We start from the raw sequence: 17,430 nt of genomic DNA, 5'->3' as shown, positions 1-17,430 counted from the left end.
GTCTCCACACCCGAATCATTTCCCGTCTCTAATCTTTTTTGAGTGCATGTCTGTTAGATAGAATTAATTTAATCTGAAAACTCGCTATTGATCATTTGGCGGTCACGTGCAACTACCTTTAAGATGGTCAGTTGCAAAGCGGACCCCCTTTGTTTCTCGTTAGTCAAGAAGCGATACTCTGCGCCTACTTACCCTTCTGTATTCCATACAGTATTGGCGCTTGAAAGTATCAAGACGCGGACAGGAGTGGTGTTTTGCTTTAGTTTATTACGCGATATTTGAAGCAGTGCTTAGATAGCACTGTAAATCTTTCCCCACTGCCGCCTTATAGTGGAACCACAATAATACGATTTTCAAGGGACCGTGAGAAAGCGTCGTATGGCAGGGGTGCCGTAGGACCGGGGTTCGGGTAGATGCCGGCCTTGTAAACGGTCTCACACGACAGGTGAGCTAACAACTTTTTAGACTAAAAATGTAAGAAACAGCGCTAAAGGACAGGACGTAGATTAGACGACAAACACGCGGCGCTGACTAAGAACCAGGTTTTATTGCTTGCAGGCGGCTTATATACACATCTACACAGCAATGGAAAGGGAAAAAGGAAAATACAGATAGCAAGGGAGGAGGAAAATACACAAGTTATTGTCACATGGTCATCGATAAGTTAGGCCCAGTTATACATTTGAAAGATACGCGATTTCATTTTCATACAGAAGCACGGAAGGTTTGCTTACACATTTATCTCCCCTCTGACTAATGCAAAAGGCTTCAAAAATTTCACGTGTACGTTTGTTTGCATATCTTCGAATAATACGACACTCATCAAACATTGGTTGGCACTTACACTGGCGACAGTGCGCAGCTAGGTGACCGCCGACATTCGATTTTAGTGAATTTGCATGCTCCTGGAGCCGTAGATTAATACATCTTCCCGTCTGACCCACATAGCTTCGTTTGCAATCCAGGGGGATTTCGTAAACGACATTCTGACGGCAGCCTACGTACTTCGTTTTGTGGTTAATCTTACATGGGTTGTGCTTTCTGCCTACCTTAATTACCATCGCACAGAGCTTGCTTAGTTTGTTTGGCGCGGACATAAGAACTCTTGCGCCCCCTCTTTCGGCAATCTTCTTAACTTTGTGCGATACCTGATGCACGTAAGGAATGACGGTTGTACGGCGTTTTGCGTGCTAATTTTCTTCGTTAGGTAACGGCTTGTTCTGTTTTTGTTTCCGGAAATCCCGTAACAGGGATTCTGCAATGCTGGATAAAAACGGAGGCTGATAGCCCGGTGCTTCTAGTCTGCCCATTTGGGCGTCAAAACTTTGTTGGGCTGAGTGCTCGCACGACCTGGTTAATGCCGATTTCAGACATGAAGTGGCCACCCCTCTTTTTACTATCTTTGAGTGGGCCGAAGTAAAAGGCAAGAGAGCCTTTTGCGAGCGGGGTGCAAAACGCCAGCATACATGCTCAGGGCTGAACTTGATTGTGAGGTCTAAAAAACGTAAAACAGTTTCATCGGGTAGTTCCTTCGTCAAGTTCAGGCACTTTAGTTCTTGCTGAAACACCTCAAAAGTTAGATCGACGGAATTTCTTTCCTGGTGTTCATCAGTTAATTTATACAGAATAAGGTAGTCGTCCACGTACCGGTACATTTTAGTCGTGTTTGTCGGCTTTAAAGCGGCCATCAGGCTTCTGTCATAGCGAGCTAAAAGCATATCACTTAAAATTGGGGCGAGAGATGAACCTATGCAGATACCCTCCTTCTGAATGAACATGTTCCCTTGGTGACTGACGAGGGTTGCTCTGAGATAGTAAGACAGAAGTTCCATAAAACTGTCTGTGGAAACCCCGCACGCGTTCTGAAATCTAACTGCGCCATACCGGTCTATACATGCGCTGACCTCTTCACATACTAACTTATGTGGCAACGAGTAATACAGGTCCTTCACGTCCACTGAAAAACCACTCACGTTTTTCGGGCGTGCGGTCAAAAGAAACTCATCGACCAGGTGGGGCTTCCTGACAAGGCAAGGGTCGTCGACTTCGATGCTTGAGAGCGACTTTTGCAAGAAGGTGCTCAAGTGGCGTTGCCATGTCCCCCTTTCGGACACGATGACTCGGAAGGGGCATCCGTCCTTGTGAGTTTTTGCAGAGAAGAAGACTGAGAGGGTGTTCCCTTCAGTCTTTCTTATGGAGGCTGCCATCTTGGTGAGACCAGCTCCTTCACACAACTTGATGGCTCGAGGCTTAATCCTCCCAGGATTAGCATCGGTGACTGGATTGAAGTTTCCTGCAATTGCCTTGTCTGCTTTTTCATTGTATACGTCCATGGAAGCTAGCCTAAATCCACCTTCCTTGTCGGACTGTAGGAGGGGAAGGTCCGCTTCGCGTAGCAGCGCTGCTGTCGATTTCAGTACGCCTGAACGTCCTGTTTTGTGAGAGTCGGGCAGGGCTTCCACGGCTTCCTGTATGCAACGACTCGCACTTTCTTCTTTCACCTTGCCAGCTGCGGTTCTGACGATACTCAGAAGCTCCGTCCTGTCTAGGTTTGGGTTGACGCAGAACTTCGGACCCATGCAGAGTAGCTTCTCCGTGCCTGGAGGATGCACAGGGTTCCGCAGCAACACAACCGCTTGCCCGCGTGGACCAGTGGCTCGCTGTTTTCTTGGTAGCTGATGCAACATCCGGAGCCAGAGGAAGTCGGCAGTTCGGTTAGCGATGTGTAGGTCCTTGTGGAACCGTTTTTCCCCGCTGCCACATGGTAGCCTGGCCCGGTTCACAGCCAAAAGGCAGTCACTGTAAAAGCGCGTCTGTCTTTGCGCCTCGGACTGCAGAATACGACACACACGTTTTGCGTGTCCTTGAGAAGGCAAGAGGTTCCCGAACAGCAAGAGGACGTCAGCAGGGATGAAGGAATTCTTGACCGAGAACCCGTAGAGCTGCGCCTTACATGTTGCCAAGGCGATAAGGTTGATGTAGATGGTTGAGGATTGAAGACACGAAGGAGAACAGCGGAGAAAGAACAGAGCCCGATGTACTAGAAATGTATCTTAGAACGGGGAGCAAGTGGGCTGGTTGGTGCATGTTTAAAAATGTAAGAAACAGCGCTAAAGGACAGGACGTAGATTAGATGACAAACACGCGGCCTGCAAGCAATAAAACCGGGTTGTTAGTCAGCGCCGCGAGTTTGTCGTCTAATCTACGTCCTGTCCTTTAGCGCTGTTTCTTACATTTTTAAACATGCACCAACCAGCCCACTTGCTACCCGTTCTAAGATACATTTTTAGACTACTTTGTTTAGCGCGTTCTCGCATTATTTGCGAATGTTTGTCTGAAATCCGAAGTTAAAAAAAAAAGAAACGCCTATGTTGCGCCCTCCTCCACTCCAGCTCGTCCGAAGTAGCCCGCCAGCCAAGCTCCGCGCGCTACGCGACACCACTGCCACCCGGCGCTATTTAGAGCCCGTCAGCCGTGCGCCTTGCGCGCGCGGGATAAGGCCGACGTGGTCGAGCAAATTGAGGAAGGAAAAAAGAGAGTGCGAAACTCCCAAGGCTAAGCGATACGAACGATAGTACAAGGCGGAGATGAAAAAAACGGAACTCCACTACAGGGTGACGAAACCTTTGAATGGTCCCGTGCCGTCGTTGTTGGGCCAAAATGCTCAACACATGTATGTTTTCCTTTCCTACAAGACCCAGCAACGCGAAAAACAGGTGAGAGGATTCAAAATTCGCGAGTAAACCCCGTTGCGGCAAAATTATAGCGCGGTCTTGCTACAGTGACTTGCTGCGGCAGCCAGCGAGTGACTCAAAAGGGCGGTGCCAGCGTATACGTGTATTTGCCATTGCGGCGGACGTGCGTGAATCTAGGCACCCTAGGAAAGAAACCAGCGGAGTGACAACACCACTTTGAAAATCACTGAGAAGCAGAGAACAGAGAGAGCGGGAGAGAGCATCGTGAAAGGAAGAAACTTGGGTCGAGCGGGCGAGGAAAGCGGGTCTTGATCATCGAAGTGGGTTTGCGTCGTAGTGTTTTCGCATTCGTCGGCGGCTCGATGGGAGCTTCAAACTCGCGGATCGCCAGCCACCTGAACACAGTACTATGATTTCTAGCGGTTGGCGCGCTGGCGTACTATGGACGTGTGAGGCCATCGAAGGCTAACTCCCGCTCACGAGTACCCGCCCGCTTGCACGTGTCTGGTCAGCAAGTGGTCTCGCCTGCATGCGGACCTTTTCACATGAAGCAGCGTCAAACGGGGGTTAAGAATAAAGGTCCGGACGAGGCAGCGAAGCGGTGTAAAATATGGGGAAAACGCCGTGTTATCCCAGCCTGGGCCCGTCGTATGAAGCGGAGCGCGTGCACCCGAGCGTCATATCATCGGGGTTTTTAATGCATTGTTTCAATGGGGCGTTTGCCGGGACCGCAGTCATCCGTCCTAAGAAGCGGGTCGTCGTAAGTCCGGGGCCGTAGCAGCTGGGTTCCACTGTAATACAACCAAATGTGGACACTTGATGGACGACCCAACACTGATTTTCTTGTGAGGCCACAGAGCCCTCACGTCGATAATGGCGTTTAAAATTACACGGAATACGACATCTGCGTGATGCACTTTAACGCTCCACAGATGTTGCGCAGGCAAGCGGAGTGAAGAAACCTGAGAAAAACGTGCAGGTGCCTTCAGATGTATTATGAACACGAGAGCTGTGGCCGAACTGTGTCGTAGCGCCGTGTAGTTACGCCGGCAGGAAAGTAAAGGACGAGAACTCGCCGGGGACGGAGATAGCCCACCTTCAACTCTCAAACCATTTCTTTTAAGGGTAAGTTGCGCTTGTTAAGAACACTGAGACGGACACGGGAAAAAAATGTAGACTTTCGCAAAGAAACCTCAGTGTACTTAACAAGCGCAACTTACCCTCAAAAGAATGCTACAGCAAGTAGACCGACATCAAGCTTTACTGAACTTCATTTCTTTTAAACTGGCTTCGAGTATTATTCGCAGAACACTGGTCTCGGCGATGGCGCTGATAACATACACACCTAAACAAATTTGAAAGAAAAACTGTCACAGCCGATTCCTGTGATACCCCTCCGCTTCTCCGGCAGTTCGCGTGCGCTGGAAGTGTGCCAGAGACGCTGCCAGCTGCGTCTCTGTTATCCAATCTATGCGCTCAGTGTGAACTCCAGAAATGCATCCGCCACCCTTCACTTGAGTGAGCGCGTACGGTTAGCGCGATTCTTAAAAAACCTCCCGTTGTGCGGGTTGGCCACACAATACAACCAGAGACGCACCCTAAAACCATTTATAACACCCCCTTAATTAATAGATGTCTTACACCCTCCGTAGCATGGATATAGCTATCATTTTTACCTTTGTTTTGTGCGCACAGGGTACTGTTGCAATCGCTCAATCTCTCGCTCACTGTATTACTGGTCGGAATGTGAGCAGGTTCTGTATAGTAAATATTGTGCAGTTACAAATTAAACTTAATGAAAACGTAAACTGGAAATTTCCCTGACGCTGTTTCTCATACATCCGCAGACTGGATGGTCGCAGTTTACTGTGCACGTATTCTCCCATGATGCACGTAGCGAGGAGATTGCGTACGTTGTTCAACACAGACAGGTAGAAAAAAGAGGTAACGCGTTGTGAACGACGACGCCGCTGACACGGCTCTGCAGAGCATACTAATGAAGTTAGGCAGTGCCTCCCAAATTGCCATTAATGTGGCTTACGCACGCGCAAAAAGCTCTCAGAAAACATAATACTGCATTTATGCCCACCAGATATTGCAGTAATGTCCAGTCACTACTTTTGTTCGTCCAAGACGCTTACTTGCATTTTAAATGGGCTATCTTATAGGAGCAGTATTTATGGGTGAAGAGCAGTCCCCTTGACAAGTTACGGGATGCCGTCGTCGTGGGCTAGCATTACCTGACTACTTTTGAAGTCTGTAACTCGGGGTAGGACCACGCAATTAGGACCAGTAGTTAGGACCGCGCAATTCAATCTTTCTTCTGGCGAAGAGACTTTACGCACCCGATTACCGCTGTGAAGCGAAGGGACTTTAGGCACCTGATTACCGCTGTGAATTTTTTTATTCGTGCCGGAAGGCTTTCACAATCGCACAGTGCCCTAACAATAAAGTAATAAACACGTAACATTTTTGGTCCCATCTATAATCAAGCGAAATTCTCTTAGGTGGTTCTGAAGAGCTGGAGAATTGCCTGAGAAACCATATCTGGCAGTTAAGATAATGTGATTTTAATTACCCTTTTATAGACACCAGCAGAATGGATGTCGTAGCAAAAAAAAAAAACAAATAACCATCGGTTTTAAGGCGGCAAATCTCTCGGGCTGACCCACGTACTTTCTATTTTCAAAGCTAGTTGCACCATCTTGCCAAATTTAACAATTGTTTTGTAAAGCTTACCTCCATGAACATCGTCTTACAATTAGGTACGTAATAAAGAGTTTATACGTAATAAAGGTAATATTTTATCGTGTATGGAACGGGACGTAACAAAACTTTGTTTTCTGTAGGAACCATTGTTTCGTAGTCATGCTGTGTGGTACTCTTTAACGGTGCTTTTAAGACACGTTTCTTTTGCCCCCATGCGGCCCCCTCCTATCACACCGGATAGCGTTTCGACGGTTCGTATAGATTTTCGTTCACTGGATTATTCGCAACATCGCGGACGCACACGCATTCGATGCTCCAGTCGAGCTATCTCAAGCTGCCGGGAAATATTCTTTAAAGCTTACGTGACTGGAGACGATGTTGAGGGCTAAAAAAAAATATTTCCAAAATCACGCAGGATACAACTCTCAGGGAGATACGTTTCAGAAAGAAAGCAAAACTAATCTGAAGTACCTGTCTTCCCGGCGGGTCTGCATGAGGGGAGAAATGTGTGATGCCACCTCTTGAACCGCCACTTGCATGACGCACAATATTTGTGCGACTCGCTGAGCGCAGAGCAGATGGTGCGCGTTACACAACACTTGAAGCAGAACACACCGAGTTAGGGAGGAGCGTGTTCGCAATGATGACGAGCCGCCTTATCTGCTCAGAGCAACTCAGCGGACGAATGGCCCGCGATGGTCGCTGTCTAGGAAGGCGAGTTGTGGCGAAGTTGGACGGCTGCACGAGGTGACAACGCATTTTTCTCTTCCCCTGTCTTTTCAGTTGATGGAGCACCGGGAGCGGCGGGGGGAGCTGCAGTTCGGCGAAGGAGATGCACCCATCAAGGCTGGCCTTGAAGACCCGCTCAGAACTGAGCCCGCTTACACCGGCGGTTCCCTTTCGGACAGTGCGGCTCAGAATGCGACGGTGTCGCCGGAGATCCTCTGCTATATGTCGGCACTCAGCGACACTGTTTCAGGTGAGCCCTCGCTTTCAAATTCCTGCGTGGTCCGCTAGCGTTGTAACACTTTGATAAAGAGAAAACTTTATTATGCATTTGTTTGGTCCGAACGGCGGTTTGCTTTCACGACAACCTGAAAAATACCTTAGTTCCAGTTTCCACAGCCGACTCAAGTTCGACCATGGCATAAACTACAACAGCGACTTTTTATAATTTCAACCGGCAGATGGGTTTACTCCCGTAAAATGTTCTATGCTGTTGTCAGGTTTATGGCGAAGAACATGCCTTTAATGCAAGGGATGGACATAAGTGATGGACAAAGTTATGGACAAATGCAAGTGATGGACTATGATGAACAAAAGTGCCAGTAAGCCATAGGCACACGGGCTCATTCATGCTTAGAGTTAGGTCCGGCTCCTCTTACTAGCGCATTTTCACGAACAAATAGTTTTGAAGTTAAATTTGTTCCGCAAAGTTGCGCGGGCATTGCAGTCCACGGTTGCATGAGGGGAGCAGTCAAACGAAGCCAATGATGAGATGAGTAAGCCTAGCGAATTGAAATAAGCCGAGTTGACGTCGTGGATGAACGGATGGAAGTGCTTTCTAAATGTATCCTGCTGTCGCGACGGCGACAGAGAGATGAGAAGACACACGTCTGCACGCTACAGCGCCGTGGGCCCAAACTGGAGGCCCCGCTTTATTCCACGCTCGTGCCCAGCGCGCACCGCAAGCGCGTGGTCTGCACTCGCCACTCGTGGCTCAGCCCCAGCGTCATCGTTCCTGGAGCGTGCCCGTTTGCGGCAGCAGACGACGCAAGCTGCTGGGGCGCCGCCACACTGCCTTCAGTAGTGGAGGACGGGATATGAGCAATGTTTTGAATACTATTTTTTACGACGCCCGAGATGACGAATTCGTCTTATCAGAACAGTGCCTAACTACGTGGCGGCCGCGTGGGTAATCACTGCGCCATGCATAGTCTCAATAGAAGCAGTGCTTTTGATAGTTGCAGCCCCTGCAGGCTTGTTGCGCCGCTTCGAATTATTAATGCAAAACGTTATCGGGCTAGGTGCTGTTAGATTTGTGGCGGAGGCTCCGTGTTCCTCGCATCAACGGAAAGGAGTTCCAGTAAAAAAGCGAAACCATCAGGGATCAGAGAAATGATGGAGGACGTTCTCGGGTGGTTCCGTGCGGCCGTAGAAAGAGTGAGAGGTGAGTTGGGAGAGGGTGTGGAGGACGACACAGAAAATTCCCTTCCACCGTCTATGAGAAGCCCTTGTTCGGTGTCGGACTCAAACATCCCCGACGCAGGGTTCGTCATGGATAAAACGCGTAATTCTGCCGCCTCCATCAGAGTGCCTACCTAGCGCAAGGCTCTTTACGCCGAAAGGCCAAGCGTGATAGGTACTTTCGACGTCAGAAAGGACTTTTAGGAGCTGAATGAGAATGGATCAGTTCGTTCGGCAAACGTACTCCAGGCGCAAAGACTTAAACCTCAAATGAACTAGCAGCATGCGCGGCTGTGTGTCACCATGCGAAAAACTAACCATGCGTAGCCAATTTCGCAACGACAAGCAGCTGCACACAGAGGTGCGCAGCCTCTGAGCTTTGCACCTTTCAGTCACAACCGCGCAGAAACTTCCGTAATAAACTGGAGAACATCAAATTCCTATTTCAGGTTCGGAAACGAGCGAAACTGCTGTACCGTTTATTTCTTATGATGCGGTTTTTACTAGTGGCATTGCACATTATTTTCTTCACCTGTTCAGCTCCTTCAAGGCGAAGAATAATTGCGGCACCAAACGAAGTGGGAACACATTGACCGCACTCAGAACGTGACCAAAGCGAACTTTATTGCATAGTTCCTTACTAATGTGGTCTACGAATAGTAATAGACTCTAAAACGAGTGCAATAATATTTCGCGGCAAGTGGTTTCCTCCCAGGTTGGTATTATTGAGGCAATGTGCTAACGCAATACCTGCACCAGAAGAAAAAAGAACGTCTCGCTTTCGCGGATAATTTTCTTTACAGTTGCCGGGCCGTTCTTCTCCAATATCAATTTAATCCTTCCTTCTCTGGCCAGACGAGTCGAGGCTCTCGACACTGTCTTCCTCCTGTCCTGTGACCTGGGACGGCCTGAGCTGCTGGCCACAGACCCCTGGGTCGGCGCTTGCAGTGGTTCCCTGTTTTGCTTCGCTCAACGAGCTGGAGTACGACACCACACGTGAGTTGTGCGCAAGGATCCTTACGGGAAAAATTATTTGGGCCCCAAATCTAATTCGTTTAGGCCTGTCTTAGCGTCCGCCGAGTGCTGAGGGGGGTGTTACAGAATGCATTACAATTATCGCTCGCAATTCAGGGTGGCGCGGAGAATGGGCGCCGGGGGGATTTCGTCTTAAGGTGGGCAGACCGGTTTTGCCGGGTTAGGGTGGGCTGGTTGTAGAAAATATCTACGAAATTACGCATCATTCAAGACATGTGTTGTACAAGATTAGAGAAAGCTCTTTTCTGTTCCTCGGGTTTGAAAGAAACTACTACGTTACATAAAGGCAACATTCTATGAAACAGACGGGGGCACAGGTTTTTTTAAACAATGGTCCTGCGCCGACCAACTAACCATGCAAAGTGAAAGGACGCATGTTGAGAGGAAGAAGTGGTATTCGCTTTGAGCAAACATAAAAGCAACACGTGTCTACAAGCGTCCTCGTCGCAAAGTTGTTATCTCTGCGAACGCCGACTGCCCGTTGTTTGAAATGTTTTCACGATAATGCCAACGCATATCGAGTCTAGACATACACACTAAACGTACACCCTTTTTAGCAGAAAAGGGTGTAGGGATCTTGTCAAAACACTTTAAAAGGTGTTTTGGCGAAAAGAGTAAGGTTGGTCAACGCACTAAAATAAGGGAGTTGGCAGCGGAGCTCAGCGTGACGGTGTGGATGTCCCGAGAGCGCAGCATGACATACAGACACATTTAACGCGCACAAGTCACACTTGAGCATCAAATGAATGGAGCAAGAAAACAAACGGGATGCATGGGGACAGCGAGTACATACTTCTTTTTTCTTTGTTGCTTTATTTGGAAATACATTTGCTGTTCTTGCTTTTATAGCCAGCAGGGGAAGGTCCTTCGATAGAGTCGGTGGGCTTGTCACAAAAATGAGATACCTTAGGGCTAATTCCGGAATTATGCATTTTAATGTGAGCATATACAAATCCGCATGTGGATTTGCAAAAACTTTTAATCGCGAAGTGGTTATTGTGTTCAATAGGTCATAGAATTTTATTAAATACCAAACAAATATTCCCGCCATCTCTACGCCCTTCCAGTAGGGTTTTCATTATTTCCACACCCGTTTTCTGAAAAGGGTGTAATGCTACACAAATTATGGTGTTGGAAACTAAGAAAAAGGGTGCAGAGAAAAGGGTGTGGAGAAAAAGGGTGTGGAGAAAAAGAGTTTAAGAAAATACCGACTGAGGGGAAAAGGGTGTAAGAGATCTTTAACTTTGGGGTAGTTTACACCCGTTTACACGGGTGGACAAAACATTTTCAACAATAGGAGTATGTTTTGTACCTCATATATATTGACATAATTTATTACAAGTGAAGCTTTCTAAGCTTGAACTGCGTTCGGTGGCGTTAACAAAAAAAAAACTGAAAAAGAACTGCGCCCCTGTAAGGGGTTTCACGTAAGGCCTGTCGTAGACACCTGTCTACGACAGGATGGGAGACACCTGTCACCCATTCCAGCGGAAGTGAATGCGCTCGTTTTGCGCACACATTAGGTCTATTTCATCTTTCCCAGCTCGTGCATGAACCAACGCGTGGCCCGCACATACTAGACTTAGTTTTCACGAATACCCCAAGTAACGCCAGTGCCCGAGTTCTAGAAAAAATCAGCGATCATCATTTTGTACATTGCCTTGTGTCATTTCCCTATCCTGATAAAACGAAAACTGACAAACACATTCTGAACTTCGCGAAGGCAGACACCGACAAAATGAACCGCATGCTCAGTAATTTTGCTGCTCCATATCAAGATTCCTTTACCACGCGCACAACTAACCAAAACTGGATAATGTTTCGAGATAAACTGAAAGAAATAGAAAACACTTGCATACCAAAAATAAATATGAAATCAGAAACTAATGCGCCTTGGTTTACGAGGGACGTTAAGACAAGTTTAAACAAAAAGAAAAGAGCATACCGAAAGGCTGCTGGAACCAATTCCGCAACTGATTGGGAAAAGTATAAATTGCTGTCTGCAACTTTGAAGGAAACTATCAAAAGAGCTAAACACCACTATTTCAACGAAATTCTCCCTAATATGTTAAAATGTAATCCCAAAAAATTCTGGCGTGCTGTTAATCCGAAGGAAAATCAGGCAGTACCTACCCTTCCTGACGAAAGTGGGGGCGCTCTGTCTCTAGCAGCTTCTTCAGAGCTGTTTAACGCGCACTTCAGTGGCGTGTTTACAGACGAACTCCCTTTCGATACTCTGGTACCTCTTCAATCCCTTGTTATCCCTAATACTAATGACCCGATAATCATATCCAGAAATGGTGTAGTGAAAGCAATTGACCGCCTTCCCCTCAGCTCTAGTCCGGGGCCAGATGGCATTAGCACAAAACTCCTGAAAATGACTGCTCACACGTCCGCCGCTCTATTATCACTCATTTTTCAACAGTCATTAGACACAAGTAGTATACCAGATGATTGGAAAAACGCGCATGTGAAACCTGTACCTAAGGGAGGGGATAATACTAATCCAAACAATTTCCGACCTATTTCCCTAAATTCAGTTTGCTGCAAGATACTCGAGCATATTATATTCACCAACGTCATGGCGCATTTAAATGCAAATAATTTACTATTAGAAAACCAACATGGATTCAGATATAAGCGATCATGTCAAACCCAACTGTTTGAATTGGTAACTGACCTTCACAAATCCATCCACATGTCCCATTACACAGACGCAATATTCATAGACTTTTCTAAAGCCTTTGATCGCGTGCCTCACAACCGATTAATGTTTAAAGTTCAGCAGTTACAACTCAATAACAAAACTACTCTCTGGATAAAAGAATTTTTCACAAACCGGTCTCAATCAGTAAATATTAATCAGTGCATATCCAGCAGCTGCTGTGTTAAGTCGGGCGTCCCACAGGGGTCAGTCTTGGGTCCCCTTCTGTTTCTAATCTATATTAACGATATAGCATCCGGTATTAACTCCTTTTTGCGTCTCTTTGCGGATGACTGCGTTCTTTATAAGCAGATAACTAACATTGATGACGCCATTAGCCTACAGGATGATTTTTCCAAATTAATCGAATGGTGCAATAGATGGCAAATGGAAATCAACGTATCAAAAACCAAACACATGACTTTTTCTACCCTCTTAGATACTCCTTCCAATCAGTATTTTGTTGGCAATGGTCGAATCGAAACAGTCTCCTCATTTAAATATCTGGGTATATTTTTTACTTCCGATCTGAGCTGGAGCACTCACATTGAATACATCACTAACAAGGCCCTTAAAAAACTTGGATTTCTTAAACGCCGCCTTTTTCAAGCGAACAGCAATACCAAACTGCATGCGTACATTTCATTAATAAGATCCACATTAGAATATGCTTCTGTTATCTGGCATCCACACCAAGCGTCCTTTATTAACTCCCTTGAAGCTGTGCAGAACAAAGCTGCAAGATTTATCCTGCGTTCCTACTCTTCTGATACAAGCGTATCTGCTTTGAAACGTTCTCTTGATCTGCCTAATCTGGATACCCGAAGGAAATTTTCGCGCTTGTCGTTTTTTCACTCCCTTTACTACTCTGAGTCATCTTTCAGGTCATCTAATATTTTGCCGGCTGATCACATTTCCCCCCGAACTGATCATGCGCACAAAGTACAGCCGATTTTCGCTAGAACCAAAAAATACCAGAACTCTCCCCTTGCTTTATCAATACAGGAATGGAATTTGCTCCCGGCAAGTCTTGTTCATCTGACAGAATCATCTTCCTTTCAAACCGCGTTGCATTCATTTATCACCCAATATAGTGACCAGTAAGCCTTACTCACTGTTTTGTTGAAAAAGTGTTTTAAAACGTGCGTTTGTTTGCAGTTGAAGTTGTCTATATAGTGTAATCCTGTAACGTGCACAAAGTTTAGAAATGTTTGATTGTATTGTATGTATGCTTTTCTATTTGACTACGGTCGATTTTGATCTTACGGGTTGCTCTTGCTAGCACCTTATACATAACCCTGTTGCAGTACTAACTTATTTGCGTTCATACATGCCCTGTTAAACAAAAAAGGACAAGAGGAAGAACGATGAATGATGGATGTACTCTGTATATCACGTCTCGTTCAACGGTGAAATAGTGTTGTGTTTGTTTTTAACCCCTTCCCCCCTATGTAATGCCCATCACGGGCCCTTAGGGTACTAAAATAAAAAAATAAATAAAATAAAAAATAAATAAGTTCTTATTACAGTACAGCCGGCTTTGAAGCCTCTTCGAGTGTGCTCGCAGAAGCTGCAAGTGTATGCGCACGTCTTACTATACCATTTCAAATGTATAAGCCGTGTTGGGGTTCTAAAACGCGAAAAGAAAAACGGGCGCAGTTTGAAATGGTGTGGCAAGACAGGAGAAACAGTATCGCTTGGGGTCCACCGAGCTTGTTTCCCGTTGGACCCGCCGTTTCCCGCTTGTTTCCCGAGGACACACTGAAACTGGCTGCTTGTAAAAGTCGGTTAAACTGGCCTCGCCCCTCAGCGCTCATGGTAGCTTAGCAAGAACATCGCAAAGCCTAGCAATGCAAGCAAAACTGAGCAACAGCTGAAGAAACTGGGAATGAACCCCAGCTCTGCTGTTCTTTTTTTTTTTCAACTGAAGCCCTATTTCACACCCTTTCAACCCCCTACCGAAAGCCAAGCGTGTTGCACTCGATCAGCACCCTTTTCGGCACACAGTTATAGTCTTTTTAATTTTATAGGTTAAAATTAATATTAGGTGCGAAACATCTCATGCTCGGGGCTGTGTCCCTCCCTCCTTTGTGGTTGCCCGCCGTCCGCACTCTACTGCGCATGCGCGTCTTTTCAGTCTCGTCAGCGTTTGGGCTGACGTCAGCGCAGTCCACTATAAAAAGAAATAGTTAGGCTGCCCCCGTTTTCGATCCCACGACTCTCTGGCCGCAACGGGAGGTACGTGGCGCTCTTCCCACTGCGCTGCAAATCGAGACGGGAGCATGTTCTACGAACGCGCATTATGTCCTTCACTCATTCAAACTACGCCAAGAAGCTACTGATACAACGAAGGCACGTGAAGCTGAACGTCAACGGAAACCACGAACTGCAAACTTTAGAGGAGGACGTTGAATTTCCCGCGGGAAAGCTGTGGCGGGAAGCGCCACGCGCCTTGCAGCTCAACCAGAGAACATGACGAAGAGGACGGGCAGCGGGGTAGGAGCGTGAGCACGCAATAAAGAAAGACGAGAACCAGGAGGTGTTCGATCAGGTAAAGCGGGTGTCGGTCTCTTCGCTGTCTCTACGTCTCTCTACATTTCTCTCTCTACATGGGGGCCACACTACGTTCCCATTAGGGCTTCGATAAATGAAACAACATAACGGCAACACAATGTAACCTACACGGAACCCCCATGATGCTTCGCATCCTCCTCATGGTTCCCCACGGGAAGATGGTACAATTTTTGACGTGCCAAAGCTGAACTTAGGGCATGAGGCGCACCGTATATGGAAACGAGCGATCATTGCCGACGAACAAGATTTTGGCTTTCATTTCTTACAAGTGGACGAGGGTATGATGGGATGTCTTGTTATTTACAGTGAAATTTTACATGCATGCATGATTTTATTCCATTATTAGCCGAACGCCTTTTCCGCACCGTTTCAACACCCTAAGAAAAACAATGGGTGTTTAAGTTGATCAACCACCTTTTTTTTCACACAAAAAGGGTGTTGAGACTTGAGAAAAAGGGTTAATGGGCCCCGAGCACCCCTTTTCCACTTAGGCTACACCCTTTCTGGCCAAAAAGGGCGTAAGAAAGTCTGGTGTGTACGGTTGTGAAGCATCTCTGAACGAAGCCACGTTTTCACGCGACAGATCACGCTCGTTCCCTCTACGCCGTTGTTGATGGAACAGACGCACATCAATTGCAGGGGTGTTGAAATTTCGCTTCCACGCTCAGAGTATGTAGATACTCAAAAATGAAGGTGGTACATACGTGCACTCTTCAGGTGTTCCTGACAGTTCAGCCTCTGTGTTTCACATTTAAGGATTCGGGGCACGCTGACATCTGAGCCAAACTCTACTGCTACCTCTTCGTTCTTTGAATATTCATCCGCGAAGACTTCTCCCGCTTTATCCCGCTCTCGTTAATTGTTTCCGTAAGAAGACGCATGTGTTGCTGCACCTTTGAACTGACCATGTATATAGCTGGACACAATGCGCCAAGCAGATTAAAACAAAAGGGTGCAGGCGGCATTGTGCCATTGATGCATTCTCGATGTGTGTCTTGCGGGTGTAGCTGCCTGATATACAGCCTCCTGGTGTTACGCTGGGTTAAAACAAACGCTGGGTTATTACGCTGGGTTAAAACAAAGCGGTTGCTTGCGATGAAAATAACGTAAATAAATTTTTATCTAGCAAAGGATCGAAACAAGCTTACTAAATAATTGAACCAGTAGGCATGTAAATTGCAGGGTAACGGGACCACTTCACTTGACCACACCGCACGGGTGTTTTTCCCCAAATAATAGGGAGAAATAGCAAGAAACAAAACATTAGTAATGACAGCTTCGACTAGTTTTGTCCGAACGTCAGTGTCAAAGTTTTCTAGGCCAATCCTAAGCCTTCTCGATCACAAGGAATTTAAATAATAACCTTTACCTTTATCTATGGTGAAAATATTTTACGACAGCACGAAAGGAAGGTGTTTTCTCGAGCTCTTCGGCATAAAAAGTTTCCGCCTTGCTCGGGACGTAAACTTGTACATTGAATTTCTTGCGTCCTGCGCATTCCCGATATGGCCTAGAAAATTTTGGCAACGACTGTACCTAAGGCTCCGGAACGGAAAATACAGGTGGCCTTGCATTTCGTGCAATATAGTGTACCCGCGATAGATGATTTTAAGCCAGAAAGATGGGGTGAGGGTTTTTCAAAGGTGGTGGCTCGCTATATGTTCGGGGGGGATTCGGGATCGTCGCCCAGCTCGAGGAGGTTTCTCTGTTTTATATAGCAATCTCGAGCATTAAAATCAGTATTGGGTTTTTGCCTGTTTAAGAAGCTTGTGATGCATATTTCAGCTTTACAGTGCCACGGCGCTTGTCTAAAATATCCCCGCAATGCTCACAGACGCATTCTCACTTTGGCGCCGGGAGGCTGCGATGCGCCTTAGCCGGACTTTCCTGCTTCCAGTTTTGTTTAGCCAACGAGGTACACTTTGCGGCCACTGCTGGGTTAGGTGGAAGTGTTGCTCGAGTAAGCGATTGAGTTAGCGACGCTGCGATAGCTTAACGGCTGCACGTTGGCACGTCCAACTACACTTTCGCGGCCACTTCCCAGTAGTGAAAAAAAAGAGGTGGAGGGGGTGGGGGACATGATTCTTCGCCTTCCGAACGAAAGTTGCAAGTACGACTTCGGAAGACACAGCAAACTTTCCACTAAACTTACGGAGAAAAAGTAGCGGCTAGGGTTGCAAGCGGGGCCAAAATGGTTTACGATCGCGGCGTCAGGAAATGCTTTCGAGCACCAAACTAAGGGAAACCGGCCCGGTCTCCTTTGAGAGACCCCGTGCATCCCAGCACCCTGGAAATGCCTGATGCCTGTATATTGAAGATGCTTGCGGCCCATCTCGCTTATTGTTCCGGTCGGTGAGAGTCCGCGAAGTCGGAACGGATTACCATGATCACCTTGACCTCGCTCCTCGCAGTATAGCTTTAGCAAAGCTGTGGGAGAAAAAAATAAATGTTACATTCACAATATAAGCATAATGCGACCAGAATGACTCGATAAAGCAAAGCAAGGGAATCCAGACGCATAAAGAC

The 17,430-nt window shown here is 46.9% G+C and overlaps 1 protein-coding gene across 2 annotated transcripts in view; it reads left to right on the top strand.

Annotated features, from left to right (window-relative positions):
- LOC144137553 (diuretic hormone receptor-like) overlaps nucleotides 1-17,430 on the top strand; it is a 291,661-nt gene that overhangs the window by 140,814 nt on the left and 133,417 nt on the right. For both annotated transcript variants that reach the window (XM_077669484.1, XM_077669483.1), the window contains exons 2-3: nucleotides 7,188-7,383; nucleotides 9,447-9,587. In XM_077669484.1, coding sequence (XP_077525610.1) covers nucleotides 7,191-7,383; nucleotides 9,447-9,587 — 334 coding nt within the window. In that variant the 5' untranslated portion in view covers nucleotides 7,188-7,190. The remainder of the gene's footprint in view (nucleotides 1-7,187; nucleotides 7,384-9,446; nucleotides 9,588-17,430) is intronic.

Source organism: Haemaphysalis longicornis, unplaced genomic scaffold (genome assembly GCF_048455015.1).
Source record: "Haemaphysalis longicornis isolate Haplotype H1 unplaced genomic scaffold, Haemaphysalis longicornis Haplotype H1 scaffold_40, whole genome shotgun sequence".
In the NCBI taxonomy this organism is placed as follows: Eukaryota; Metazoa; Arthropoda; class Arachnida; order Ixodida; family Ixodidae; genus Haemaphysalis; species Haemaphysalis longicornis.
This window is presented reverse-complemented; position numbering and strand designations above follow the sequence as displayed.